At 55.7% G+C, this 26,608-nt stretch overlaps 1 protein-coding gene across 9 annotated transcripts in view; it reads right to left on the bottom strand.

Annotated features, from left to right (window-relative positions):
* Positions 1-2,151: 2,151 nt before the first annotated feature.
* NTNG2 (netrin G2) overlaps positions 2,152-26,608 on the bottom strand; it is a 73,464-nt gene continuing 49,007 nt past the window's right edge. For 2 of the 9 annotated variants that reach the window (XM_081590831.1, XM_081590830.1), the window contains exons 5-12: positions 16,934-17,106; positions 13,630-13,656; positions 12,528-12,665; positions 9,237-9,311; positions 7,400-7,501; positions 5,907-6,074; positions 3,909-4,043; positions 2,152-3,125 (exon numbers count right to left, since the gene is read on the bottom strand). In XM_081590831.1, coding sequence (XP_081446957.1) covers positions 2,890-3,125; positions 3,909-4,043; positions 5,907-6,074; positions 7,400-7,501; positions 9,237-9,311; positions 12,528-12,665; positions 13,630-13,656; positions 16,934-17,106 — 1,054 coding nt within the window. In that variant the 3' untranslated portion in view covers positions 2,152-2,889. Of the gene's footprint in view, positions 3,126-3,908; positions 4,044-5,026; positions 6,075-7,399; positions 7,502-9,236; positions 9,312-12,527; positions 12,666-13,629; positions 13,657-16,903; positions 17,107-26,608 lie in introns of those variants that run through there. The other 7 variants (XM_081590832.1, XM_081590833.1, XM_081590829.1 and 4 more) reach the window with 7 other exon arrangements.

A 26,608-nucleotide genomic window follows, 5' to 3' on the forward strand; every position in this document is an offset into this window, starting at 1 on the left:
CCTTGCTTCAAGATGGGGTTTCTGCTCAGAGCCTCGGTGGGTACCCTCAGGCATCCTCAATGGGCCTCCTCGCCCACATCCAAATCCTCTCATCCCTCTTCGGAACAGCAGCCCCTCCATGAATCCACGCACTGAACCCGTTTCTCAAGCTCTGCTTCTGTCAAGGGACCCAAGGCTCTGGTGTGTATTTAGGGGTGAGTGATTGTGGTTCCTTCCTACGTTAACATCACGAGGAGGAGGAGGAAGACAGGCCACTGCTGACAAATTGCAGGCGGCAGCTGGTGTTTACCTAGAGGCGGATTTGCTCAGCCTGCGCCTCCTTCTCCTGCGTCCCCCACAAGCGCCGCCCCCACCCCCTGCTCACCTGAAGGTGGAGGCAGGTCCTGTCCTGGAAAGAGCGTCTTAGACAGTGAGGCCCTGAACTCCTGGGCCTAAAGCCGCGGTGACCTGTTGTCTTCCTCGTGGGCAGTGTTATGGCATGGGGGCCGTGGCTGGGAGCGTTTTAGTGTCTCTGCCTCAGTGGACTCAGGGACCCAGATGCTGAGTGGGAAAGGCTAATAACTTAGGAACCAGTTAGTCCGCTTGTGACAGAAAACCTGAAGACCAGTGTTTTTGATCACATCAAGGTTTATTTTTTCGCACACATTTAAGTGCAAAGGCGAGCAACCAGGGCTGGCGTCACCCAGCTCGGCTAGGTCCTCAGAAAAGCAACTTCCACCTTCTGGGCTCCACTATCCTGAGGGGGTGGCTCCCCAAACCATGCTGACTGAGCATCAGGGGGAGGGGGCCAGAGAGAAAAGCAGGGGCCCCAAACTTGGCCAACCGAGGCTTGGTGCTGACTGAAGGCAAACAAAGGCTTCAAAGACTCTTTCCGGAGGCCCCGCCCATCACCCTTGCTTGCAGCCCATTGGCCAGAGCTGGGTCACATGAGCATGCTCACCACAACGTGCCCCAGGGATGTTTTCTTTTAGCCACTGAGCTAGTGAGCTTGTCACTAAGAAAGGAGGTGAGGATGGTAAGGGAGAGGGGGTGCGGGGGACCTGACAGAAGGCACTTTGGGGTTGGGAGCTGAGACAGACCGGAAGGCCAGAAGGGGCAGGTGTTTGGCCCTGAGAGGCCCTAAGCACATTTTATATCGCTTGTAGCCATGTTGTAATCTCTTGTCATCTGCAAGGCCAAGTTTCATTAGACTCCGTCTGAGCCTTGCTCTGGGGACTTGCAGGAAGAATGAACACAGTTTTATGTTAAACATCCCAGCCTGGAAAGATCGGCTGCAGCCAGAGGGTAACTGCAGGTTGCTGGGGGGTGAGGGTGGGGAGGCTGAAGGAACAGCAAGGAACCAGAACCTGATCCATGGGCTGGGAATCTTCCGAGGCGGCTGGGAAGTAAGCAGGTGGCCAGGGAAATCCAGACCTTCTTGAGAGACAGCAGGGAAGTCCAGCTCCCAAGGACCAGAGAGAGATCCAGGGGCACCTCAGAAGCACGGGGCTAAGCTGACGGACCCGTTTCTTCCGAGCTTCCTTTCACAGTTCCCAGGCTGTCCCTGGTCCCCTTAGCCGTCCCCTTACTGATGCTCGGGAGGGAAAGAGGAAGAAGAAAGGGGAGGGTGGTGGGTTGTAGGTCTTTGCGGTGCCGCCTCCATCAGCCTGTGCCCACCTTGGAATCTGGCCACCAGGGGGCGCCGGAAGGCTGCGGTCCCAGCGGCAGACACGGCCTGAGGCTGAGGGTCCAGCGGGCCTGATAGAAATCCCCCTTCGATACCGGTTTATAAATAGAATCATCGAAGTCCAGCCCTGTTCCGTGCTCTGCCAGTCACTTCCCTGGGACTTCTCAGCAAATCCTTGTCTACCATGTGCTTTTGAATTTGAGGGCAGCTAAGGAAAAGTGCAAAAACATTTTGGATTTTTTTTTTTTCTTTTTAGGGAAAGGAGGGAGACAACCTCCCAAGTTTGGGGAACATTGGAGGTCACTGAAGAGCCAGGCCTGGCCACGTAGTGAGACAGCTCTGCTGGCCACACCTGCCCGTCACAGGGGCCTGGGGAAGGGACGGGCCTTGAGAGTGAAATCGTTTCTTTAAGGCTTTTCTGTGGGTTCCCCTTTCACCTCCACACTTGCTGGGTAAAAAAAGAGCAGAAAGAACACAGGCCCTGGAGGCAGCAGTGAGCAGATTCTTTACTGTCAGATTATACACCATCAACCACCCACCATGGTGACCAACGTCCCCGCCTGGGTCCCTCCTCCATAGGGGCAGTTAATACAAACAAAAATAGTTCTCTACAAAAGGAAGTGTCCGGCCCTCCCAACCCTCCGTCCTAACTCCCTTCCCCCAGACAGTGAGCTCCTTGGTCACCAGACCTCTGGAAAGGCCTGGGGTCTGGTGGGTTGCAAAGGAAAACCAAGACTAGAAAAGAGAATCGTCAGCGACTAGAGTTGTAGGCAACTGGACTTTGGGTCCGCTGGCTGGTGGTGAGCCAGGGACAGGCGTTGGGGGTGTCTGCAACAGTCGTGTGTGTGGCAGGAGGCAGAATCTGAGGGTGTGGGGTGAGCAATGTTTCTCCCCACCCTCTGTCTCACCCCCGGCAAAAAAAAAAAAAAAGAAAGGGGCGGTGGGTAATATAAAAGAAAAACTAAGACCAAAATCGCAGGCCGCTGGGGCCAGGACCCCACAGCATCCCCCACTGCCGTGCAGGGGCGGGGGCAGGTGCCACTGGGGTGGTGGGGGGACGGGGCGGGAGGACTCTGCTGAGTAGCACCTGGGAGCAGCTCAGGCCGCACCCTTCTCACCGCCAGGCCTCGGACGCCGGCCCCCGGGGCCCCCCGGCTCTCTGGGCGAGGGGCGCAGGGCGCGCGGACTGGCCCCCACCCTGCCCGGGGTGCCCTCCGCGGGGCTCAGCAGTCCAGGCGGGCGGCCAGCCCCAGCAGCAGCAGGCAGCTGAGCAGGGTGGCGGGGCGCGGGGCAGCCCCCAGCGCGCGGTCGCAGTCCAGGCCGCTCTCGTCGTCGGCGGGGTCGCAGCGGGGCTGCTCGCAGCGCGCGCCGGTGTAGCCACGCGGGCAGGCACAGCGCTGGTTCTGCACACAGGTGCCCCCGTTCTGGCACAGCAGCTGGTCGTCGTCGCACACGTTGGCTGCGGGGTGGAGGAGCGGTTAAGGCGGGCGGCGGTCTGGTCCACCCCGAACCCACTACCACCACCAGCGCTGGAGCTTCTGCAACTGGGACGTGCGAATCCTGGGGGAGCGGCTGGGACCAGGTGGTGTTGGAGGCTCAGGGCGGACTTGGTGCGAGCCGTCCCTGAGGTCATGGTTTCAAGGGCCGAGCTCTGGCCCCTGCCTCTCCTTCCCGCCCTGCCCCTGCCTCCCGGCACTGGCCTTAGTGGTTCTTCACACGCACCTGCTCTCTCGCATCCAGTGCTTAGCAGGTGCCGGTCCAAGTATCTGGGGCGCCCTTCCACCCTCCTCCCGTGGCTAACATCGGGTCTCCGCCAGCCCATCACTTCCTCGGACAGCCTCCCTTCCTCCTCAAAAGCCCTCCCGCCAACTGCCAACTCCGACCAACTCCCAGCTCCTCTCTTGCTTCCAACTCCCTTCCTGGTACCTACTCCACAAACAGTAGCATCAGGCCCCGCCCACCACCCAGACCCCGCCTTTGACAACATCAGGCCCCGCCCACCTACTGACCCTGCTCTGCATCAGGCCCCGCCCCGCAGCATCCGGCCCCGCCCACCCACTGGCCCCGCCCGGCAGCTCAGGCCCCGCCCACCTACTGGCCCTGCCTGGCAGCATCAGGCCACGCCCACCTACAGGCCCCGGCAGCACCAGGTCCCGCCCACCTACTGGCCCCGCCCCGCAGCATCAGACCCCGCCCCGGGCCCCACAGCCCCGCGTCCCCCCACGGGCCGGCGCGCACTCACGGTAGCAGCCCTGGCGCCAGTAGTGCGTGGGGAGGCAGTCGTCGCACTTGGGCCCCGCCGCACCCTCGCGGCACTCGCAGAAGCCGGTCTCGTTGCACCGGTCGTGCACGGAGCCGATCTGGTTGCAGTTACACTCTGGACCGACAGTCGCACGGCGAGTGATCAGGGTGACTTGTGGGCGCTGTCCGCACGGACCAACCCCGCCAGACTCCTCCACCCTCCCCGTCGGACCTCCGCATCCGCGGCTGGACGGTGGGGTGAGGGCTGCCTGGGGTGTCCAGATCGCGAGGGAAGACGGCATTTCCTCCCATCCAGGAAGCCCCTTCCCCTCTTTCTGGCCCTGGCGCTGTGTGGCCTGGGCCAGCCCCTCCCGCTCTATGGGTCCGTCTCCCCGCTTCTGTAACTGGGGCGGGCGCTCATCCACCCCAGCTTCAAAGAGCGGTGACTGACAGATGGGCGGGGCCTCATCGAGGCCCCCTGACATCTGACCTGCGGCTGTGTTGTGTGCGAGGACGCGCAGGTGTAGCGGGCGTCCACAGCTCTCCTCCAGGGCCTCCAGCCTCACCCTGCCCCTTCGCAGTTGGTTTCTGGGGCCTCTGCCCCGTGGGGGAGGCAAATGCCTCCACTCTGGGTGTCCTTGTCGCCTAGTGCTGGACCGGGAGTGGAGGCAGACAGGCAAGGAAAAAGGAGGTGCTGGCGGGGGGGGGGGGTAGGACCGCCTCTAATCGGATCCAGAGGCCCCTCCCTGTCCCCCGCGGCTGGCCAGTGTGACACGGGCCGCACGGTTCCCTTGGGATCACTTGAGAGTTGATGAAATTATCTGAAGGCCGCTGCCATAATTCAGACTGACAGCTACAGCTTTGCACAGCCAGGGCCAGTCTGCTGGGTGGGGCATGGACAGTGGGGTTCCCAAGGGCGCTGGGCATGCCAGGGCTGAGAACTGGCCTCTACAGGAGACAGCGTTCCAGTCTAGTGTGTGCCAGTTGCAGGTCATGGGGCCCTCCTTTGGGGTTGGCCTGCCCCTGCCTGGGCCCAGGGCCCCTTGTAGATTTATTTCCTTCTTTACCCCAAAAGCCAGGCCTGGCGCAGAGGGTAAAGAAAGCAGACCATTTACTCACTGAGGGGTGGAAGGCTTATAAAGCACAAGAGAAAATTCATTTGAAGAAAAGCATCAGTCCCCCAAGAAGGGTTGAAAAACCCTTGATCTGATCCACCTCCCACTTTACAAGCAGGAAAACAGGCCCAGAGAGGGGAAGAGAATTGCTGAAAGGCACACAGCCTGGCTTGGGAAGATCCCCCTGGAAGAGGAAATGGCAACCCACTCCAATATTCTTGCCTGGGAAATCCCGTGGACAGAGGAGCCTGGTGGATTACAGTCCCACGGGGTTGCAAGAGTCAAGCACGACTTAGCGACTAAACCACCACCACCACACAGCCAGGCAAGCCCTAGACCCTGTCTTTGGCTCAAATGCAAGGTTCTGAAACTCCAGTGCATGCGGGGAGAACCATATGGGGAGCTTATCAATAGAGCAGATTCTGGAGACTTCTGTCTTTAGAGATACCCAGCTGAAGTGGGCCCTGGAATTGGAATTTTCCTGGATCAACCCTGAATATTCACTGGAGGGACTGATGCTGAAGCTGAAGCTCCAATACTTTGGCCACCTGATGTGAAAAGCCAACTCATTGGAAAAGACCCGGACGCTTGGAAAGATTGAAGGCAGGAGGAGAAGGGGGTGACAGAGGATGAGATGATTGGATGGCATCGCCAACTCAATGGACGTGAGTTTGAGCAAACTCCAGGGGTTAGTGAAGGACAGAGAAGCCTGGCGTGTTGCAGTCCATGCAGTCACAAAGAGTCGGACACGACTGAGCGACTGAACAACAATGACCACCACCAGCCTCCCCAGGGGGTTCCAATGCAGGGGTCTCCAGACTCCATCTAACGCTGCTCTGGTGCCCTGTGCCCCGCTCCCCGCCACATGCCAGCTGAGGGCTCACCGATGCACACATTCTCGTCGTCCAGCTCTGCGGAGCCATTTCGGTAGTAGCCCAGACGGCAATGCTGGCAGTGCTGGCCCCGTGTGTTGTGCTTGCAGCTGACGCAGGTCACCACGTTCAAGAAGTCGATGTAGCTGCAGCGGTTGGAGTGGCCGTAGCACTCGCAGTCTGGGCCGGCCGAGCGTGAGAAACACCGAGGGTCAGAGAGCAAACAGAGACGCTGTCTTCCCGCGACCCCTCCCCTGTGCATTAAGGGAAACTGAGGCAGGGGCACAGGAAGGTGCCCCGGGCCTCCAACACTCCTGTACCATTTGGGGAGAGATGGTACTGCTAGCTTTGAACCAGAATGAGAACCAGCGTGAGCCCGGCCCACAAATTCCCACCTGGCCCCGAGGGCAGGGCACCAGGGAGAGCGCGTGCTAAAGCCCTGGCTGGGTACCGGGGTGAAGCACTCTCCGGAGGGATGCTGGGGCGATTAGAAATGATCCATGCAGGGAGGATGGGTCACGCCACCAGGTTGAGCTCAGGGAGGGCAGTGCCTGGGTACATGGCATTCACCACGGTATCCCAGTGATTCAGCGAGGGGTAGACGCATGCATGTACGCCAGAGGTGGAAAGGACCGGGAACTTCCTCCCTGTGCTGCTTTGGAAGACAGTTCAAAGGAAACACCCACCTGCAGAACCCTTTCTTATTAGCCTGAGCTGTTCGGCAGGTTTGCTTGGCAGCAGAGCGCCTGCTCTTGCACGACTCTGACAGCGAGTGCTGCCTTAAGGTTTGTGCCCTGAGATTCTCGCCTTGACCTGCAAGGCCAGCTCTGGCCCAGCTTCTGACTCTCACTGGAGGCACCTGCGACCCCCAGAGGCGAGGCCCCCAGGGATTGGAGGTGGCTCCCATGACCTCATCAAGGGGGCAGAGTTTGGTGAGGAGGGTCACCTTCCCTGCCACAGAAGGGGGCTGTCCCACCCTTCCCTTTGTGATGGGAAGGGGCAGGACTGACCAAGTGTCAGGGTCAAGGACAGGGGAGACCTTGGAGAAAAGAGCCTCTGAGCTGTGCCCAGGAGGAGATGGGTGGCATTCCCGCCCCATGGCCTCCTGTCCCCATCACCTTGTCCCTCCAGGGACAGTGAGAAGGTGAGACATCCCCCAGGTGTCCCAAGGAGTACTGTCGGTGACCCTGTGTCCCCGATCTTGCTTCCACCAAGATGAGCCCCTGGGCCACACCTCCCAGGGGAGCCAGGACAGGCTATTTCTGGCAGCTGCTCTGCCTGCCCTGTGCCTGCCCACTGTGCTTCTGACTCATGCCTGCCCCCAGCTCCCTTGGGGAGGGAGGACGGGAGGGGAGACAGGCTCCATTTCACCTTGACCCAGCTACTCTGGGAGGGTTTTCTGAGCCGAGCATTGCTGGTCCTCATCCGGCACTTTTTTTTTTTCCAGTGGAGGTGGGGGAGAAATGCTGGAGGAGGGCTGATCCACCCCAGGGCCTTCCTCTTACCTTCGAATTCTTCAACAGGCATCACTTGAGAAGATTTGGGCCTGAGCTGGAAAAGTTTGGAGGCCTTGGCAGGGGCGGGGGCAACAGCGGAGGTGCCCACAGCTTGGAGAGATGAGAAACAAGCTCTTTCATCAGCCGTGGTCCAGCTGCCCAGGGCGGGCTGTCTTTGCCCAGACAAAGCCCAGTAGAGGCTCCCAAGGTGCCCCGGGTGAGCTCTGGAGCAGCTTTGTCACCTGCTCAGATATGAGATGACACAGCACAGCCAGCAGCAGCACGCAGAACCCGGCGTGCCCTTGGTCCCCCTTCGGAGACCATCTACCATCGATTCAGCTGGATTAATCCTCCCACATTATTCTCTGACATCTCTCAAGCTATGCTAAACACTTTGCTGAAGCTGGATGGTTTGTTGAGCAGTTGAAAAACACCACTTTGGACACCCTGAACTATTGCTCCTCTCCAGACTTCTATGAGGGTCAAGTCCAGAGTGTGAACCTGGCATGCAAGATTTGGGCATCTCTCTTCCTTTCCCAGTGGTTCAGTGGTGAAGAACCCGCCTGCCAATCTAGGAGAAGCAAGAGATGCAGGTTCGATTCCTGGGTCAGGAAGACCCCCTGGAGGAGGAAATGGCAACCCACTCCAGTATTTTTGCCTGGAAAATCCCATGGACAGAGGAGCCTGGCGGGTTACAGTCCATGAAGTCGCTCAGACATGACTGAGTGACTGAGCACTTCCTTTCTGAAGCAAGCTCCCTGCTCCAGGCAGAGTGAGTCCTCTACCATCCACGAATTCTGCGCTGGCAGGAGCCATCTAGCCAGGAGCACAGACTGCCCAGAACCCCAGCCCTTTATTTGTGGGGGAGGGAGCATGCCATGGTCCCTTGGCTTTTCCCTGGGAGGCTTCAGTGCCCCAGTGGGTCCAGGGCCAGGATGTGATTGCTCCCGCCGGCTCCTGGGGAGGACGCCCCCAGGACTCAGAGGTCTCCAGGTTGCTGGGAACCACAGACCCTCCCCAGTTGTGATTCTGCCTCCAGAACCACTCACCAGCTGGGGGTGCTCAGAGCCTTGCTCACTATTCACAGCTGGAGGGAGGGGAACTGGAGGTCCGGGTGGGGTTGCCGCCCAAGCCTGGCATCAGGTCCTAACGTCCAGGAAACTGTGAGCTGGGACCAGGGACAGTGTCCCATCTTGGAGACCTAGGCAGACCCCGTGTGCTTCCTGGGTGTGTCCACTATAAGTGCAAACGAGCCCTCGAGCCCACACTGAGTTTCTTCCCAATGCAATGGGAGAATGAGGCTCTGGGCTTGGTCTCAGTGCGACCCCCCCAAGCCCTCCCCGGGTCTCGCTTGGTCAAGCCACCACTCCCTGGCATCCCACCGCCAAGTTTTTGCCGCAGCTGGTCCTGCCACCCAGAAGGCTACCTTCCCCCTTCCCCGAGAAGTGACTTCATGGACTGTAGCCCCACCAGGCTCCTCTGTCCATGGGGTTCTCCAGGCAAGAATACTGGAGTGGGTTGCCATTTCCTCCTCCAGCAGATCTTCCCGACCCAGGAGCCAAGCCCCTGCAGGAAGCCCTCTCTGACTCTGGAGCCCCAGGGCATTACTGTTCTCAGGACAGGGTCTCCACTGGGCCTGGAAGCCCTTGGGGGTTAGGGTGAGGGTTAGAGTGCAGGACTGAAAGGGGTCGGGTGTGGTGAGGTCACGCTGGCTAAGTAGGTGGGGTTGGGGGTGCGGAGTAGAGCTCCAAGGCCCCTCCCCTCTGCCCTCAGGGGCCCCCTGCCACCCGGGTTAGGGTTATGATCCCTCCACTGCAGAGTCTCAGGAGCACCCCCGCCCCCATACCTTCTGCACTGGAGGACACCTGGGGCCAAGGGGCGCTCGCCCAGAGCGGGGCAGCAGTGGATGGCCTGCTCCACTCTTGGGGGAGAGAAGAGGAGAAACCAAGTCACGCAAGGGGCTGGGGCTGTCCCAGGGACCTCCTGAGGCATCACCCCTGCAGGCCCCTTACAGAAGCAGCGCTCTAAGAAGCGGCTCTGTCTACAGCAGCCAAAGGGAACTGGGTTCCAATCTATAGGAGAGGCAGCATCTATGCTAAGGCAGCCTGTCAAGGGCACGGGGATGCCAGATGGAACAGGGACCCCTGCCTGAGAATCTGCATACTTTGGACAGCCCTTTCTTCGGAGGGACCCCTCATTCTTGGAGCTCCCTCCCTGTGTGGCCTCCGTTCTGAATGAAGGCTGGAGTTAGACGTAGTCCTGTATTGGGGCCCAGACCTCTCTGCACTGAGGTCTCTGGCCAATGGCTGTAAAGGGAGTGTGTGTGTTCTGGCCAAGACACGAAACATGCCCAGAGGGTCCTTGAAATCTTCTGGTCCAACCCCGATCCAGTGACTGGAGCGTCCTCCCTGAGCCTTAGCTTGGGCCCATCTTCACCAGGGACCCCAATATGAGTCAGCCCCCAGGTGCCACACTGCCCATCTCCAGGACTAACTGGACCCACAGTAGGCGATGCGGGCAGGGCTGGCAAGACGAGAGATTGAAGAATCACTCTGCACCGAATTTCAAAGGACAAACCCAGAGGGACAAGGGGAGAAATCGGATATTTTCTGCTTCTTAAAGGGATTACGCATGATGCCAGTTGGTGGAGAAAGAGAAAGAAAATCTACCAGCTAAAAAGTGCGGGGGATGTTCCAGCTGGAAGCCGGGAGCCTCTGGATGTGAAATTGACATTTATGGGATGTTCAATGAGAAGAGGCCTCGGGACTCAAATTGGCAAGGGCTTAATTAGGGATGCGATAAACCCACCCTGAAGGCATGGTGCTTTGCAGTCTCACTCCCGCCACCCCCCGCAGCCACGCTGGGGACAGCGTTAGTAGTCTTGAACAGCCTCTCTGCTGGCAGCCCCCGCCCTCAGGACAGTTTGACTCGGACAGCAGGGAGAGACATGTGGGCCAGCGGTCCACAGTTCCAGCTGGACTCGGGCCAAAGAGCCCGAAGCACCTGTTGGGAGGCACCTGGAGAGAATCAGGACCTTTCTGGTGGCCTGCGGGTGAGAAAGACTGGACTTTCCAGGGATGCACTCAGGTGTGCCGGAAGAGCCTTCTCAGAGTGACTCGTGTTGCTTGCCAAGGCCAGATGGATGCCCGTCTGTTCCTTCAAAACTGGGGAGCCGTGCAAACTTAGCCTTAAAGGCAGCACCACCTCACAGCCCCCCAAGGTCTCGGGGCCATGGCTTTGGGCAGCTGAGTGGGCGGGAAGCGTCAGGAGTCAGTGAGCCCCAAGGTCAGGACCTGTCTTGTTTCCTTGAGCAACTACATCTTTCTTTTTAAAACAGCTTTATTGAGGGATCATTTACATACCGTAAAAACCCAGCTGCTGCTTCCTAAGCCTTAATATCCTCACCTGGGAGGACTAGGAAAATCTCAGTCCCCATTTCTCGGGACTGCGAACCAGGAATCCACTATAAGCTCCTGGCCTGGGAGGCACCCCGTCTCCACCCGCCACAGTGAATGTTGTTATCAGTGGCGGGGGGTGGGGGGGCATCACGGGGATCCAGGCATGGGCTTCAGGTGCTAAGGAGGACTGATGACCCCTAAGACATGGGCCACTCGGGTATGGGCTCCCAGCCCAGCCCTGGGCTCAAGAGGCAAAGAGGACCCTTACCTTTCTTGATGTCCAACAGTCCAGCCTGGAGGGAGGGGTGCCTCCTTCTCACCATCAGAGTCCTGGGGACCTTCATGATTCATACCTTCCCTCACCCGGGCTCACCGCCCTGACTCTGACGCTCTCCTTAATTCCTAGCTTTGGAGTTGGCACCCCGCGTCCCGCATCAGAAGCAGCTCCAAAAATGGAGTCCGAGTTCCTCACTGTGTGTATGTGTGTGTGTGTGTGTGTCTGGCCTCCCACCCAGACAGATCACCGCGTGCAAGCAGACATGGCACCCACCACGACTATTTTTGGTCCGGTCTGCCCATCACAGACTCAGCCAAAAAAAAAGTGCAAAGTCTCAGGAGGCTGGAGCCTGGACTCCCAGTGACCCACATCCTCCACCCAAAGCGATTCCTGGGCCAGGAGGCCAGCCTGAAATCCTCGGATCTCCCAGCGGGCCCCTTCCCCTGCCCCACCCACCTGGGCAAATGACTCCCGTGGAGAAGGGAGGGGGACAGAAAGAAAAGACATGTGGCGTGTCACCCTCTGGTCCCGGGGAGGAGCTGGCCGCGGGCACTTTTCCACGGCTGAGAGAGTGCTGAACCCCAGCCCCCACAATAAGCCGAGGCCAGAGAGTCGGGGACCCCTCCCCGGCTGACAGAGGGGTTCCTGCCCTCTCTGAATGCCACCCTCACAGGGATCCATGAACATCAGAGAGAGGAAGGGTCATGGCACTGCCTGAGGAGTAAGGAGACCCCCACCTTGCCAGCTGCTCACTGCAGGGGGGGTGGGACAGGGTGGGGGCACACAGCCGGGGCACCCCGCCCCAAAGGGTGGAACCAGGGACCTTGGCCACATCTCCCTGTCACCCTTGGGGGAGGGCGAGTCCTTTCAAGTCTTGGCACTCCCGGAAGGCAGGATCTGGCGGGACTCCCCAAGGGAGACCAGAGGGCCACCCCAGCACCCCAAGCCTCCCATACACCCCCCGCTTGGCCCTGCCCTGCACTCTGCGTCCCCAAAGGCCCAGCAGTCCACGGTCTAAAAGTCCAGCTCAGAGGTTGTGCAGCTCAAGGCGGCAATCCCCTCTGCCCTGCTGATCTGAGGAGTCTGTTAGTCTCAGCTAACCCTGCCCTGTCCATCTGCTAGGGGTCAGCCGCCGGGGGGGCTGGGATGGCTGTGGGGGTGGGGCCTGGGCTGGCTCCCTGGGCTCTGCGGGCGACGCTGAGCAGTGCCTGGGGAGGGGGGCACAGGACGAAGAGGCTCCAGGGGCTTGCCGCAAGCCCTGGGCGCCCTGGCTGGACCCCAGTGACAGGAGGTCCGGACTGCCTGGAGGCCTCCAGGCACCATGCTCTCGCGACTCTGATCTAGCATCCCCTACTCTAAAAGCCAAGCCCCTGCCCTCCCCAGAGCGGATACCCCCACATCGCAGAGAGGGGCAGGGACTCGGGGCAAGAAGTGGGGAAGGGCAGGGCAGCTGGGCACCCACCTGTGGGCTGTAGGGTGCTGGAGGCCCCGGGGGCCCAGGCAGTAGATGTTGGGGGGGTAGGAGTGGCAGGGTCCCCCTTAATGGCCGCAGTGGCCACAGGGGCTTTGGGGACGGGCTCTTTCCGGGACCTGCTGATGCCTGGTGAGAGATGAGAAAAGCGAGAGAGAGTGCGGGTGGGGGTCAGTGGCGGGGGGCCAATGCAGACGAACAGCTTACTATCCCACCGAGGGGACCAGGGTCCCCTCTGAATCCAGCTTCCTCTGGCCCCTCTCTGCCTACTGGTGTCCCACAGGGGTTGAGTTTGGCCCCAAAGAGCCATGGCAGGGGCGGGGTGGCGACCCTGTAAGCCTGAGATTTGGGGTCTGCCGCTAGCTGGCTGTTTGACTCCGGCAAGTTCTCTCCTGCTGAATCTGAGCCAGATACCTGCCTGGGGGTGCTGGCTGCAAGGACGGAATGAGATAGTACGAGGATCCTGCTTAGCTGATGCCCTGCACCGTGCACATTTGATGATGACTTAACGATAGTCTGTCGGTCACCCCCTCCCACCCTCCCTCACCTTCCCTGTTGAATTCCTGGGACGCCCCGACCCTCCTTCAGACAGTCTGCCTGCTCCGGGGCCTGAGCTGACCTGGACACATGGGGGTCTGGGTCACTTCCCCCAGCCTCCCTACAGCTGGGATCCTGGTTCATCTCACCCAGACTCCCCACAGGCGAGCAGCTTCCATGGTGATAGCTGTGGGCTGCTCAGAGGGAGGCCAAACCCCGTGATCAGACTGGGGTGGCTTCTGCCACCGGTCAAGGAAGGTGACCCCCATTCTTGGCTGGCAGGAGTGGGAGAAGTGGGGCGTTCCCGGCATGGGTGGGACAAGGGGATCTTTCCAAAGCAGCACCAGTCAAGAAGCTGGAGGGAAGGGCTTGCGAGACAGGAAGGAGGGAGGGAGGGGGAAGAAGCAAATGAATTGGAGGAGGGGGTGGACCCGGGGAGGGGAGGACAGGAAAGTCCTGTCTTTCCTCTCCTGCTCTTTCCAGGATGTGCAGAGAAGCTCGTGCACTGAGGGCCCCAGGCACCTTCCCCAGACAGGTAGCCCCGGTGTGTACTTACTGCCGACGGAGGAGCCCGCGGCAGCACCTGCGGAAAGAGGGGGGTCCAGCAGAGTAAGAAGGGGGTGGCAGGGTCGGGGACAGGAAATCAGGGGGGCCAGGGCACCTCACCATGCAGGGACTGGGTCAGATTCTCCACTATAGCCTCACTGGTGCCTGCGAGGGAAGGGCTGCTCTGAGCCCACTGTGCAGATGGGGAAACTGAGTCTTGGAGCTGTGACTTACCCCATTAGGGGACCTGCTGAAAAGCCTCTGCTGGGGGCCTCACATGCACCCTTCTCATTTGACTTTAGACTCTCAGGTCCTCCAGTGCAAGACAAGGAAGCGGGAGGTCATCCTCTGGGGGGCAGTGGGATGTCAGAGAACATGCGGGTCCCAGGCACAGGGACAGACTAGTTTACTGGAGGCTCTGATGGAAGCTGCCACAGGGAGAAGCCGCCGTGTCTGCTCCCATCTAGGAAACACAGGGATGCCTGCGGGGTTGACGGGAAGGTGATCACAGCGGCTGTCACGTGCTGAGGGCTTTCTGCACGTGGGCCCATGATGAGCGCCACCCCCACCCGGGGCCATTCGGTGCTCGGGGCTTCCTGGTGGCTCAGATGGTAAGGAATCTGCCTGCAATCCAGGAGACCCAGGTTCGATCCCTGGAAGATCCCCTGAAGAAGGGAATGGCAACCCACTCCAGAATTCTTGCTTGGGGAAATCCCATGGACCGAGGAGCCTAGTGGGGTACAAAAAGTCAGACACAACTGAGGGACTAATACTTTCACTTTACAACTTGGGTTTCCCTGTAAAGAATCCATCCTGCAATGGAGGACCTAAGTTTGATCCCTGGGCCTGGAAGATCCCCTGGAGAAGGAAATGGCTACCCCCTCCAGGATTCATTTGCCTGGAGAATTCCATGGACAGAGGAGCCTGGCGGGCTACAGTTCACAACAGCCCTAGGACAGGCTTCTAGGGTCCTGGTTCTACACATGAGCAAAGGCTCAGAGGGAGAGACGGCTTGTCCGAGGCCTCACAGTTTTGAGTGGCAGAGGCCTGACTCTGACCTGGCCCTTTCTGTCTGTGTGCGTCTGTGCCCTGGGGCTGTGGGCGCCCATGGCCAGGGTTTGACCTGGGTGGGAGTCGTCAGTCTCAGGAGCAAGGAGCTGTGGCCACAGTGTCCCCTCCAGGTGGTCCTGACAAAGGACAGGCGTGAGGAGCCCCGAGGTGGTTGCTGGGGTGTGGACCTCTCCCGGTGACTCTGGGGGCGGGACAGTGAGGGAGGCCTGGGCGGATGCGCCTGGGGGCCCCACAGGATGACCTGCAGGTAAGGGTGTTGGTCTGTGGGTGCCGGGGGATCTCATGGATCCTTCTAGGAGGAGAACGGGGCCCAGAAAGGGGTTTGGGGGGAGGCAGCAGAACAGTTGAAGGGAGGTGAGCCTGTGAGTCAGAGGGAGGTGACAGCAACTCAAGAACTGGTTCTGGCAACAAAGATGGGTTGACGTTCTTCAAGGAGGCAGCCGGGTGGGGCAGGGTGGTCACCCAGAGCACCGTCTGTGCCTTTGAAGGCCCATGCGGGGGCTGCGACTCCAGTAAGTCACCCTTCAAAGGCCTCAAGAGTGGCGCCCGCACACACCCGACACACTGTCACAGCCTCATCGCGAGGCTTCTGGCTTTGATCAGCCTCAAGTTACATAAACCTTTCACCACTCGGTTGCGGGGCGCTGATGGATAGGCTCCAGGGAGTGTGCCCAGGAGGGGCGGGCCGAGTGGTCCCAGCAGCCCAGCCTGGTTTGGGAACTGGCTCCAGTGCTGGCACTTAACTTGCTGCTAAACAAGGAGGGCCCTGAGGGTCGCTGGGCCTCAGTTTGCTCATCTGGAGAGTGGGATCATAATGAAAACACCATCTGAGGGGTTATCAGAGGGCAGAGAAGCTGTATATAAAGTGCCTGGTGTAGCCTCCTCGTCAAAGCACTGGCCGACTGTCAGCAAGTCACTGGGTTGGGGGCGGGGGGCTGGCTGGGGAAAGCCCACCCTGGACCAGCTTGGGCCCTTATCCACAGCAGCTGGGGGCTCCCTGGGACTTAATTTCAAGAAGACACCCAGGGACTGTGCTGGAGGCTGATGACGGGGACCCCCGAAGTGTGTTCACGATGCAGGTGTGTGAGGGCGGACCCCGAGGATGGACTTTGGCACTGGAAGACCGAGTCAAAAGAGGAGAGGATCATGTAGAGGGCTTGGCCAGGGCCTCGGAGGATCCCTCTGTAAAATGGGATAACAGGAGACCCACTTCCAGGGGCCACCCAGAGGGTCAACGGGGGACCCCGTAGCATTTGGTGCCATGCAGTGCCTGTAAATGTCCTGTAAACACTGGGACATTTACGAGGGATGGTGCTGCTCCTCACGGTCAGCCTGGAGGGAGGGGTCCCCACCCACTCCTCCCTGACACCCTGTGGGTCTTCTCTTCTGCCTGGGGGTCACGAAGGGGAAGGTCAGTGAAAAGGATGCTGAGTCAGCTCATCTCAGGTTCCCAGCAGGACGCAGGCATGCTAGAGGGTCTTGATGACAAAGCCTGGCACTTAGGAGTTTGGTTAAAAAGCGTGTGCATGTGTGTGCATGTGTGTCAGTGTGTGCATGCATGCATGTTTGTGTGCACACCTTTGTGTATCTGTGCATGCGCTCATAAATATATCTGTGCATGCATGTGTGCATGTTTGTGTGTGTGTTCATGTGTGTGCATGCATGTGTGTGCACATCTTTGAGTGTGTGTGCATGTGTGTCTGTGTGTGCATGCATATTTATGTGCACACCTTTGTGTGTGTGTGCATGTGAGTCTGTGCATGCATGCGTGCATGTTTGTGTGTGCACATCTTTGGGAGTGTGTGCATGTGTTCACACATGTCTGTGCATGCACGTGTGCAGGTCTGTGTGTGCAAATCTTTGTGTGAGTGTGTGTGTTCACACGTGTGTCTGTGCATGCATGTTTATGCGCACACCTTTGTGCAAATGTGTGCATGTTGTTCGCATATGTGTCTGTGCATGCACATGTGCATGTCGGTGTGTGCAAATCTTTGCGCAAATGTGTGCGTGTGTTCACATGTGGGTCTGTGCACGCGTGCATGTTTGTGTGCACACCTTTGTGCGAATGTGTGCATGTTTGCACGTGTGTCTGTGCACACCTTTGTGCCAGTGTGTGTGCATGCGTGTTCGTGAGGAGAGCCACAGCTCCTGAGGCTGAAGGTTGGGGGAGCCCATGGACTTGCTGGTCTGAGGCGGGGAGGGGTGCGGGGTGCCCGAGGGCAGCGGCCCGTCTGCATACGCACACGCGTTGGGAGAGCCGTGGGGCAGCGGCAGGTAGGAGCCGGCGCGCCAGGACCGCGTGCGGAAGCTCCTCTTGCACTTGCCGCAGTCGGGGCCCGTGGTGTTGTGCTCACACTCGCACTGCAGGCTGCCCTCGCGCACGGAGCAGAGGCTGGCGTGCAGGTTGCATTTGCACCTGCGGGGACAGGGAGGGACACAGCATCGGTGAGCGCGCAGGCTGGTGCTGCTCCTGGGAGGGCTGGGAGGGGGCGGCGGCGGCCCGGAGGGACCCTTGAGGTCACTTGTCCAACCTGCCAAGACTCTCCTTTGGGACAAGTACCCCCAATGCACCACGCTGAGTCCTTCCAGAACGAGGCGCCCCTGGCTCCTGCCTCTCACGGGTTTGTCCCAGATGCTGTATTTTTAGTAACACAGCTTTGGATCTCTGTGGCTCTCAACCATGGTGGTTGGCAGGTAGCAAGAATTACCTGCCCCTGGTTGCGTGGACCTGGCCCTGGCCTCAGGTGGCACCCCTGCTCTTGGCTGTGGCCCACACCCGTGCCCTTGAGGGCAGAAAGAAGCCCCGATTCCCAAACCCCTGTCAATTCATCCACACATGTATTATTCATTCGTTCATTCAAATATTTATAGGCAAGTCATCATTCTGAAACCAGTAAATAAACGGAAAGAATCAAGCATTTGTCTTGTGTATCCTATATAAAGCATACCTCCAGGTAACCAACAGTTGATGAGGGGATGTTTCTTTTTATAGAAGCAGTCCAGCTGCTAATTGAAGAAGGAAAGATAGAATTAGAAAGTCACCATGCAGCATCCCCTACTGAATGGATGGCTGTGGGCAAAGAGCATCAACAGAGACGTCCAGAGAAAAACTTCCTAGTGGAAGGATATCGCACACCCCGAAGCAGTCTCGTCAAGACAAACTGAACTTGAATCTGATCAATGCTCTGGAGCAGACTCTGGATCAGCTATGAAATCATAGGGAATACAGAGGACAGAGAAACATCCTAAACAACACCAGGGAGGAATGCAGTCAGCAAAATCCAGAAGTGATGACACAGCTTCCAGGACCAATGAATTGCAAGGGGGGCAAAACCTGATAGAGAGGGAGGAGGAACCCAGATTTGCTCAAGGGCAAAGCAACCAAGGGCAGGACTGGACCTCATCTGGGCCTTGGTTCAAACAACCCCTAAATGCAGGCAAACAAAGCATATTTGTGAGACAGTTTGAACACTGACTACATTTGGTGATTTTAAATTGTGTGTGTGTTAGTTGCTCAGTCGTGTCTGACTCTGCGACACCATCGACTGTAGCCCACCAGGTTCCTCTGTCCATGGAATTCTTCAGGCAACAATACCAGAGTGGGTAGCCATTCCCCTCTTCAGGGGATCTTCTTGACCCAGGGATCAAACCTGGGTCTCCTGCATTGCAGGTGGATTCTTTACCGTCTGAGCCACCAGGGAAGCCCAATATTAAATTAATGTTTATTAAGTGCAGTGATGGTACTGTGATTATGTTTTTAAAAGTTCTTATCTCTAGAGACACACAAATATTTACAGATGGAATGATCTGATGTCTGGGATCTGCTTCAGAATAACACAGAAAGTGTGAACACGGGGAGAGATGCAGACAATACGAGAAAGGCTATGAGTTAATTGCTGAAGTTAGGTGACAGGTATGTGGCAGTTCATTACAGTAGGTTCTATTTTTGTGTGCATGTTGGAAAACCTCTGTAATAAAAGTTAGAGAGAGAGAGAGAGTGCTCTACATTCTGATATGGGAAGATTTCCAAGATATATTGTCAATATTTGTAAAAAACAGAATAACGTGTTTGGTAGAATTTTCTTTTTATTAAAATAAGCAAAGAAAAATATTTATAGGGCACCTGTTATGTGCCAGACTCTGAGCTGGGAATGGTAAGTACAATGGTTGATAAAGCAGATGGGGTCCTTGTTCTGATGGAGCATAGCATCCAGCAGGGAGACAAGGAAAATAAAATCAGTGGTAGGGGAGGGACAGGGGACTGATTAATAGGTGGAGCCCAAGGGATTTTAAGGGCAGTGGAGTGATCGGTATGACACTGTCATGGTGGACCCAGGACGTTATGCATTTGTCAAAACCCAAGGAACCCAGACGGCATCGAGATCGAGTCCTAATGTCAACTGTGGACTTGAGTTGCCAATGACGTATCAGTATCGGTTCATCAACTGTAACAAAGGTATCACAGGAAAGCAAGATGTTAATAACCTAGGTATTAGGAGCCCTCTGTGCAATCCACTCAATTTTCTGTAAACCTAAAATCTAAAATTCCACGAAGACTTAATCTTAAAATAATAATCACGCCAACCTTTTTAATTATAACATCAATGTCAGCTGTCATCGGTGCCCACGGGTTCTACAAAGGAGAGGGGATCGTGGGGTCTCAGTCTGCGAGGGGAGCAGGCGAGGCTTCCAGAAAGAACAGTTTAAATCTGAGACCTGCAAGGGCATCAAGAGTTACTCAGGCAAGGAGGGGAGAACCTTCTGGAGGAGACAAGAACATGAGGGAAGACATCCCTGGGCCAAGAAGAGCTCATCCGCTGAGGTCTGAGATGAGGTGAGATGAAAGAGGGGAGGAGGAGGCCAGCCCTGACACGGAGGCTGGACTCTGTTCTGGAAGCCCTGGGAAGGTCAGCGGTGTCCTGCCCTGGCTCGTATTTTATATGTCATTGTGGCTGCTCCATGGAGGATGCTTTGTCTGGGAGACCAGAGTCGGGGCACGGTGGAGGAAGCCGTGCCCGGCTGGCAGCAGAGGACAGTGGCCTGGACTAGGGTGGAGGCACCTGCGTCCCACCAGTGATGCCCAGCGTGGGCAACATTCCCCATCGCTGGCTCGCAGCGTCTCCAAGACTGTTTCCTGAAAGCTTACCCAGCATTTCTCCCTCAGCTCACAATTCCTCCGTCTCTTCATACCTCACCTTCCACTCAGTGATGCTCCTCCTGGACGGAGCATCCCCCCTTAGCCTCTGCTAATCCACCAGATGAATATTTAACTTCCTGCGTCTTCCCGCCTCACAAATCTGTCCTGCCAGACCCTTCATCCTGGCTCTCACTGGCCCCACCCACTCCTGCCCTGCTTGTCTCCATCTGACTGGAGCACCGCTGTGAGGCTGCCCTTCCAGGGCAAGGATCCCAAACCGGGGCAGCTGCTTGCCAGGCTTCTAGCAGCCCTGCAGCTCTGAGTTAGCCTGCTGCCTGCTGGCTTCAAAAGTGTCAGGGCTGCCTTTCATAATATATATATTTTTTAATTTTAATAATTTTCTGTTGATATGTTGCATTTTCATTTTAATTCAGTTCAGGAACTTTTTCTTTTGGGGGCTGCACGGCATGACGAATCTTAGCTCCTGGACCAGGGATTGAACTCATACACCCCACTGCCAGTGGAAGCTCAGAGTCTTAACCACTGGACCACCAGGGAAGTCCCCACCTTCCTTCTTATAACTTCTCTCTGCCATCAGATCATCTTGCAGAATGGTTATGGAAATTAGATACAGCCATGCTATGGGGTATCATAAAGCCATTAAATATTTCTTTCCTGGTGGCTCAGCGGGAAAGAATCCACCTGCAATGTGGAGACCTGGGTTCGATCCCTGGGTCAAGAAGATCCCCTGGAGAAGAAAATGGCAACCCACTCCAGTATTCTTGCCTGGGAAATCCCATGGACAGAAGAGCCTGGTGGGCTCTATAGTTCATGAGGTCACAAAAGAGTCAGACATGACTCAGCGACTAAACATTTTGTTGTCAGAGGCTATTTCAAGCCCTGGGGAATGTTCCTAATACAAATGAAAAGACCAAAATTAGTGAGTGTTTGCTGTGTGCCAATAGGTATTTTATTTGATCTTTGAATGGCTACCAGAGCTGGTATTACTGTCACCTTCATTTTAAAGACGAGGAAACGGAGGCTCAGAGAGATTAAGTATCTTGCCCAGAGTCACAGGGCTGCCCAAAACTGACTGGGACTGGAACTCAGAGATTTCCAGCTCTGGAGTCCAAGAGGTGAATATGGGTTAGAATATGGATTGTAAAAAAGTAGGACACCTAATTGTATGTATTATAGTGCTATGGACTGAATTGTGTCACTCTCAAATTCATATGTTGAAACCCTAACACTCAATGCAACTGTATTTGGAGACAGAGTCCTTGGACTTCCCTGGTGGCTCAGACAGTAAAGCATCTGCCTACAGTGCAGGAGACCCGGGTTCAATCCCTGGGTTGGGAAGATCTCCTGGAGAAGGAAATGGCAACCCACTCCAGTATTCTTGCCTGGGAAATCCGATGGATGGAGGAGCCTGGTAGGCTACAATCCATGGGGTCGCAAAGAGTCAGACATGACAGAGCGAGTCATGTCCGACAGAGTCCTTAGAGGGGAAATTAAAGTTAAATGAGGTCAGAAGGGTGGGGCCCTAATCGCATAGGGTTAGTGCCCTTATAAGAGGAGCAATAGACCCTGGAGCTCTCTCTATCATGTGAGGACACAGTGATAAGTCGACCATCCACAAGCCAGAAAGAGGAGTCTCACCAGAAACTGACCCTGCCGGCATCTTGATATTGGACTTCTAACCTCCAAAGTTGTGAGAGAATAAATAAATGTTTGTAGTTAAAACCCCACACTCTGTGGGACTCCATTATGGAGGCCCAAGCAGATTATTATCAGACTATGGGCTTCCCAGGTAGCACTAGTGGTAAAGAATCCACCTGCCAATGCAGGAGACTAAGAGATTTGGGTATGGTCCCTGGGTTGGGAAGATCCCCTGGAGAAGGGCACAGCAACCCACTCCAGTATTCTTGCCTGGAGAACCCCATGGACAGAGGAGCCTGGTGGGCTATGGCCCATAGGGTCACAAAGAATTGCATATGACTGAAACGACTTAGCATGCACACACGCATCAGACTATAATCAGCTTCTGATTGTGTGTAAGTTCACACCTGAAACACCAGCAGACAATACATCCTGGTACTCCTGTGGTTGTCTAGGGAGGGAGGGGATGGGATTGTAAATGATTTCTATTTCCTTCTTTGTCACTTTGCATGTTTCCTACTTCCTCTACAGTGAGCAGGTGTTACTCTGGTTAAGCAGAAAACAGACGAGATTCGAAAACCTGACATCAGGCCAGGCTGGTTCCTGAGCTCACACAGGTATTTCCTTCCAGGAGGAGAAGCAGGTCTATCAGGGTCCTGTTTGGGAAGCCATCACTTCATGTTACATGTGACGCTCATTACTCTCAATTCCCGGGTCCACAGATGTCCGCTGAATTCTCTGGACTAGAATTCTGATGCATCAGCTGGTGCTAAAGTCTATGCTGTTTTAACTCCATCTTCCCTGCACCCTGGCCCTGTCAGCTTTTACTGCAGCACAAAGCTGAAATAAACGGAGCTTGAGAAAGTCTGTTCCCTGTTTCTCTGGAGCTCCAAACTACTACCACACATGTACTGTGGGCCTACTATATGCTAGGTTCTGGGAAAGGCACAGAGAGGGTTGGGCAGGCCCAAGTTGGCACTGGGGACCCTTTTTCCTGGAGACAGTAGACCCAAAGATGGTCCATGGCAAAGAAAAATTCTGTGTTTGAATCTTATTGGTCAATACATATGATGCTCTCCTAATGCTGTCCTACCCTGCTCCCTAATTGCCCCCTCCACCCAGGGCTTCCCTGGTGGCTCAGACAGTAAAGAATCTGTTCTGCTTGCAATATAAGAGACCTGGGTTTGATCCCTGGGTTGGGAAGTTCTCCTGTTGGAGGAAATGGCTACCCATTCCAGTATTCTTGCCTGGGAAATCCCATGGACAGAGGAGCCTGGAGGGCTACAGTCTATGGGGTTGCAAAGATTTGGAAACAACTGAGTGACTAACACTTTCACTTTTACTTTTTTACCCAGAGTCCTAGTGTACATTAGCACATCAAAGGCTCTGACAAGTCCTGCAGGAAAGAAACCTGCTGACTTTGTCTAACTGAAGTTTGCTGGCAAAACATATTCGACCTCGGAAGGTTTTAATTTTTTTCATCTGAATTCCTATTTAACATCCCATGGAGCTAGCTGGACAGGAACACCCCAGCTGTGTGGAAGCAGGAATGTACATCATGCCTCTGGCCCGAAGATCAGATATTTTAGACATCAGCTACAGAAAGAAAAGATTGCCATCTTAACTTTGGGTGATAAAACTGAACTTGGCTTGTTAAAAATTTGTTAAAGGGCAGCTGAATCTGAGAAGTGTATTGTAATTACAATAGATGGGAGTCACAGAATGTGAGAGCTGGACAGGCCTGGCAGGGGTGAGGGGTACAAGTGGGGAGAAGCCTGTCCAAGGTCATGCAGTTTAAAGGCCACTCCGGATCCAAATCCAGACAATTCTCCCTGACCCCGGCTCTGCCCCACCCGACGCTGGCCATCCCCTCCCACCATCTTCATCTCCCAGAGGGTGTCTTGGCTTCTCTGCCTGCCTTGGTTGAGCCCTGGAATGAGTATGGAGAGAAGTTCCATGCTGGGCAGGGCTGCCAGGAGGAGCCCACATGGCATGGGAGAAGGGTCACCAGGACTGGCTCAGAAACAGAACCCAGTCAATGGAGCTGCTTCTCAGACTTCCTGACTTGTGCAGAGAGCTTGGGGTGATGCTGCCTCTGTGTGTGTGTACATGTGTGTGGGGTGTCACCTTTCTGGCTCTCTCTCTGTGTCCCTCTATGTTTCTCCATGTCTCTGTCTCTCGCTGTCTCTGTCCACCACGGTTCTGATCCTGCTTTCCTCTGGACCTCTGCACATGCTGTTCCCTCTGCTGGATGCACTGCCAGGCTCCGCTCCTTTCTCCTAATGCTAACACTTAGTGAGAGTGTCAAGTTCAAGGCCAAATGCCACTCCTGCAGGCAGACCTTTCATGATCCCACCTCGATCAGCCCCTGCTACAGGCTCCCTTGTCCCAGTGTTCATCGTGATCAGTGTCATCCCCCAGAGTGGACCACACGAGATGGTTGGGAGAGATGTGAGTATGAACTGAAGAACAGTTTAATAGTTTTTGTTTAGCTTTGATTACACGGCTTCCCTGATAGCTCAGCTGGTAAAGAATCTGCCTGCAATGAGGGAGACCTGGGTTCGATCCCTGGGTTGGGAAGATCCCCTGGAGAAGGGAAAGGCTACCCACTCCAGTATTCTGGCCTGGAGAATTCCATGGACTGTATAACCCATGGGGTCACAAAGAGTCAGACACAACTGAGCGACTTTCACTTTGATTACACGGTAATTTTTTAAGGGACAAATTCACCAAACCTGACAATCTCAGAAATACTATTGCCTAAGCGAGGCCAAAGTTTAAAAGCATATTCATTTAAAAAAATTAGTAAGTAAACAAATCATGTGAGATATCCTTATGCAAAAGACTGATATTAGAACTCAATCTCACGCCATTAACAAGACAAAATTGATCAAAGACCTATATGTAAGAGCTAAAATTAGACAACTCTGAAAGAGAAACAGGGCTAAACCTTTGCGACGTTGGATTAAGCAATGGTTTCTTGCACGTGACTCCGAAAGTACAAGCCACAGAAGAAAAAATAGAGACACTAGACTTCATCAAAATTACATACTTTTGTGTTTCAGGGAGAAGCCATTAGGAAAGTGAAAAAAATGAAAAAACACACCAAATGGGAGAAAAATCTTGCACTATTAACTGAATCCCTGTGAAAACCGGAAGGCATCATTCTTCCCATTCTACAGGTGAGGAAGTAAGACTGTGGTAGGTCAAGTGCCACGATGGAGAAGGCGATGGCACCCACTCCAGTACTCTCGCCTGGAAAATCCCATGGACGGAGGAGCCTGGTGGGCTGCAGTCCATGGGGTCACGAAGAGTCGGACATGACTGAGTGACTTCACTTTCACTTTTTACTTTCATGCATTGGAGAACGAAATGGGAACCCACTCCAGTGTTCTTGCCTGGAGGATCCCAGGGACGGGGGACCCTGATGGGCTGCCATCTATGGGGTCGCACAGAGTCGGACATGACTGGAGCGACTTAGAAGAAGCAGCAGCAAGTGCCACGAGTCAGCCCAGGCCTATGGGTGGAAGAGGCTGGATTTGAACCCAGAACTGATGGGTGCAATACTCGGGTTTCATCACCACTCTACTCCCTGTGTCTCCCGGTACTCCCTTTACCTTGATTGCACCTGGATGATGAAGGCCAGAGAGAGGGCCGCTGGGCTGATCCTCCCAAGCCCATCATCAATTCCGAGGCCCAGCCTTGGCCAAGGAAACACAGGAGAGAGACTCTCTTTCCTGCCTTCTGTCTGAACACCAGCCGCTTTCTGCATCTAGAGGGAGGCAGGTGGTCCAGACTCCTGGCTGCACCTCTGGCCCAGACATTTCTCCTGCATCCATGGGATCAATTTTCCCAAGGAATTGCTTTCTGAATTTGACCTTTGAGAACCATCAATCTCACCAGAAAACCATCACCTGAGCCACCTGACCCTGCTACACAGCCCTTTTCTGCTCATCCATCAGGAAGCATTATTTAATAATGAACAAAAGGGACAGTGCAAGGCCGGCCAGCCCACGGGACCTGCCACTGGCCAGCAGTCCTGCTCTCCACCCCCCACCCTCCTTGCCCAAGCCCATCAGGATCTGCTTCCTGCCCCATCACTGAATGCCAGGGCTTTGACCCTGTGGATGGCAGCGGTAATGGCTCAGCGAGAAAGGGGGTGGCGGAGGGGGCAGAGATGCTGAGTCAGCGGCCAGAGCGCCAAGCCGATTCCCTGCTCAGGTTTTGCCCAGGTGACCTTGAGCAAGTCACTTCTCCCGGCCTCAGACCTTCCAATTGCAAATGGAAGGGCTGAGTTACATCTTAGCTTTTCAACTTTTCTGATATTCAGTTGCTCATGGGTGCCTAACATACTGTCTTGTTATTCGGCACACAGTGGCCTCTAATCAAGAGCGGCTGAATGAAGGAAGGAAGAAAGGATGGGAGGGAGGAGATACTGCACAGAAGCTTTTTGCACAACTCCCAGCACAGAAGGCCAGGCGGTGTCGGCCGGAGCAGTGGGGGGCGGGTGGCCAGCCTCGGGGTCTTAGTCTCCTGGTAAAACTGGGGACTTGATGGCTCCCATGGGGCTGGGCAACTGAGAGGATGAGGATGGGCTGGCATGGGGGCAGTGGTCAGCACAGGGTCGGGCAAGTAGTCAGCCTTCCATATACTCCAGCTGCGTTGCCCTTGTAATGGCCCACAAGTGACATTGGTGGGAACCTGTGGATTCCTAGGAACAGAGACTGTCCTTATCTGACAGGTGCCCAGCCCCATGGGACAGTTCCCTGCATCCAAGCTGTCTTGTCAACACTCTACCCTACAGACCCTCTTGGCAGCCAGCAGAAATGCCCCCCATCAGTTGACTTGTTCTCCAGGTCCCTGGGGGCCCCCACCAGGGGGACACGCCCAGTGTCCTGTTAGAGCCACTTCCCTGAAGGGCCTCCTGTCACTATGGTTGCCAGATTTAGCAAATAAAAATATAGAATCCCTGGTTAAATTTGAATTTCAGGTACACAGGGAAGAATTTTCAAGTATAAGCACAGGTGGGTCTCAGAGATACCATGGGTTCAGTTCCAGACCAATGAAGCAAACACAGCAATAAAGGGAGTCACACGATTTTTTTGGTTTCTCAAAGAATATA

Source organism: Giraffa tippelskirchi, chromosome 4, assembly GCF_054371585.1.
Source record: "Giraffa tippelskirchi isolate mGirTip1 chromosome 4, T2T-mGirTip1v1.2.pri, whole genome shotgun sequence".
Lineage (NCBI taxonomy): Eukaryota > Metazoa > Chordata > Mammalia > Artiodactyla > Giraffidae > Giraffa > Giraffa tippelskirchi.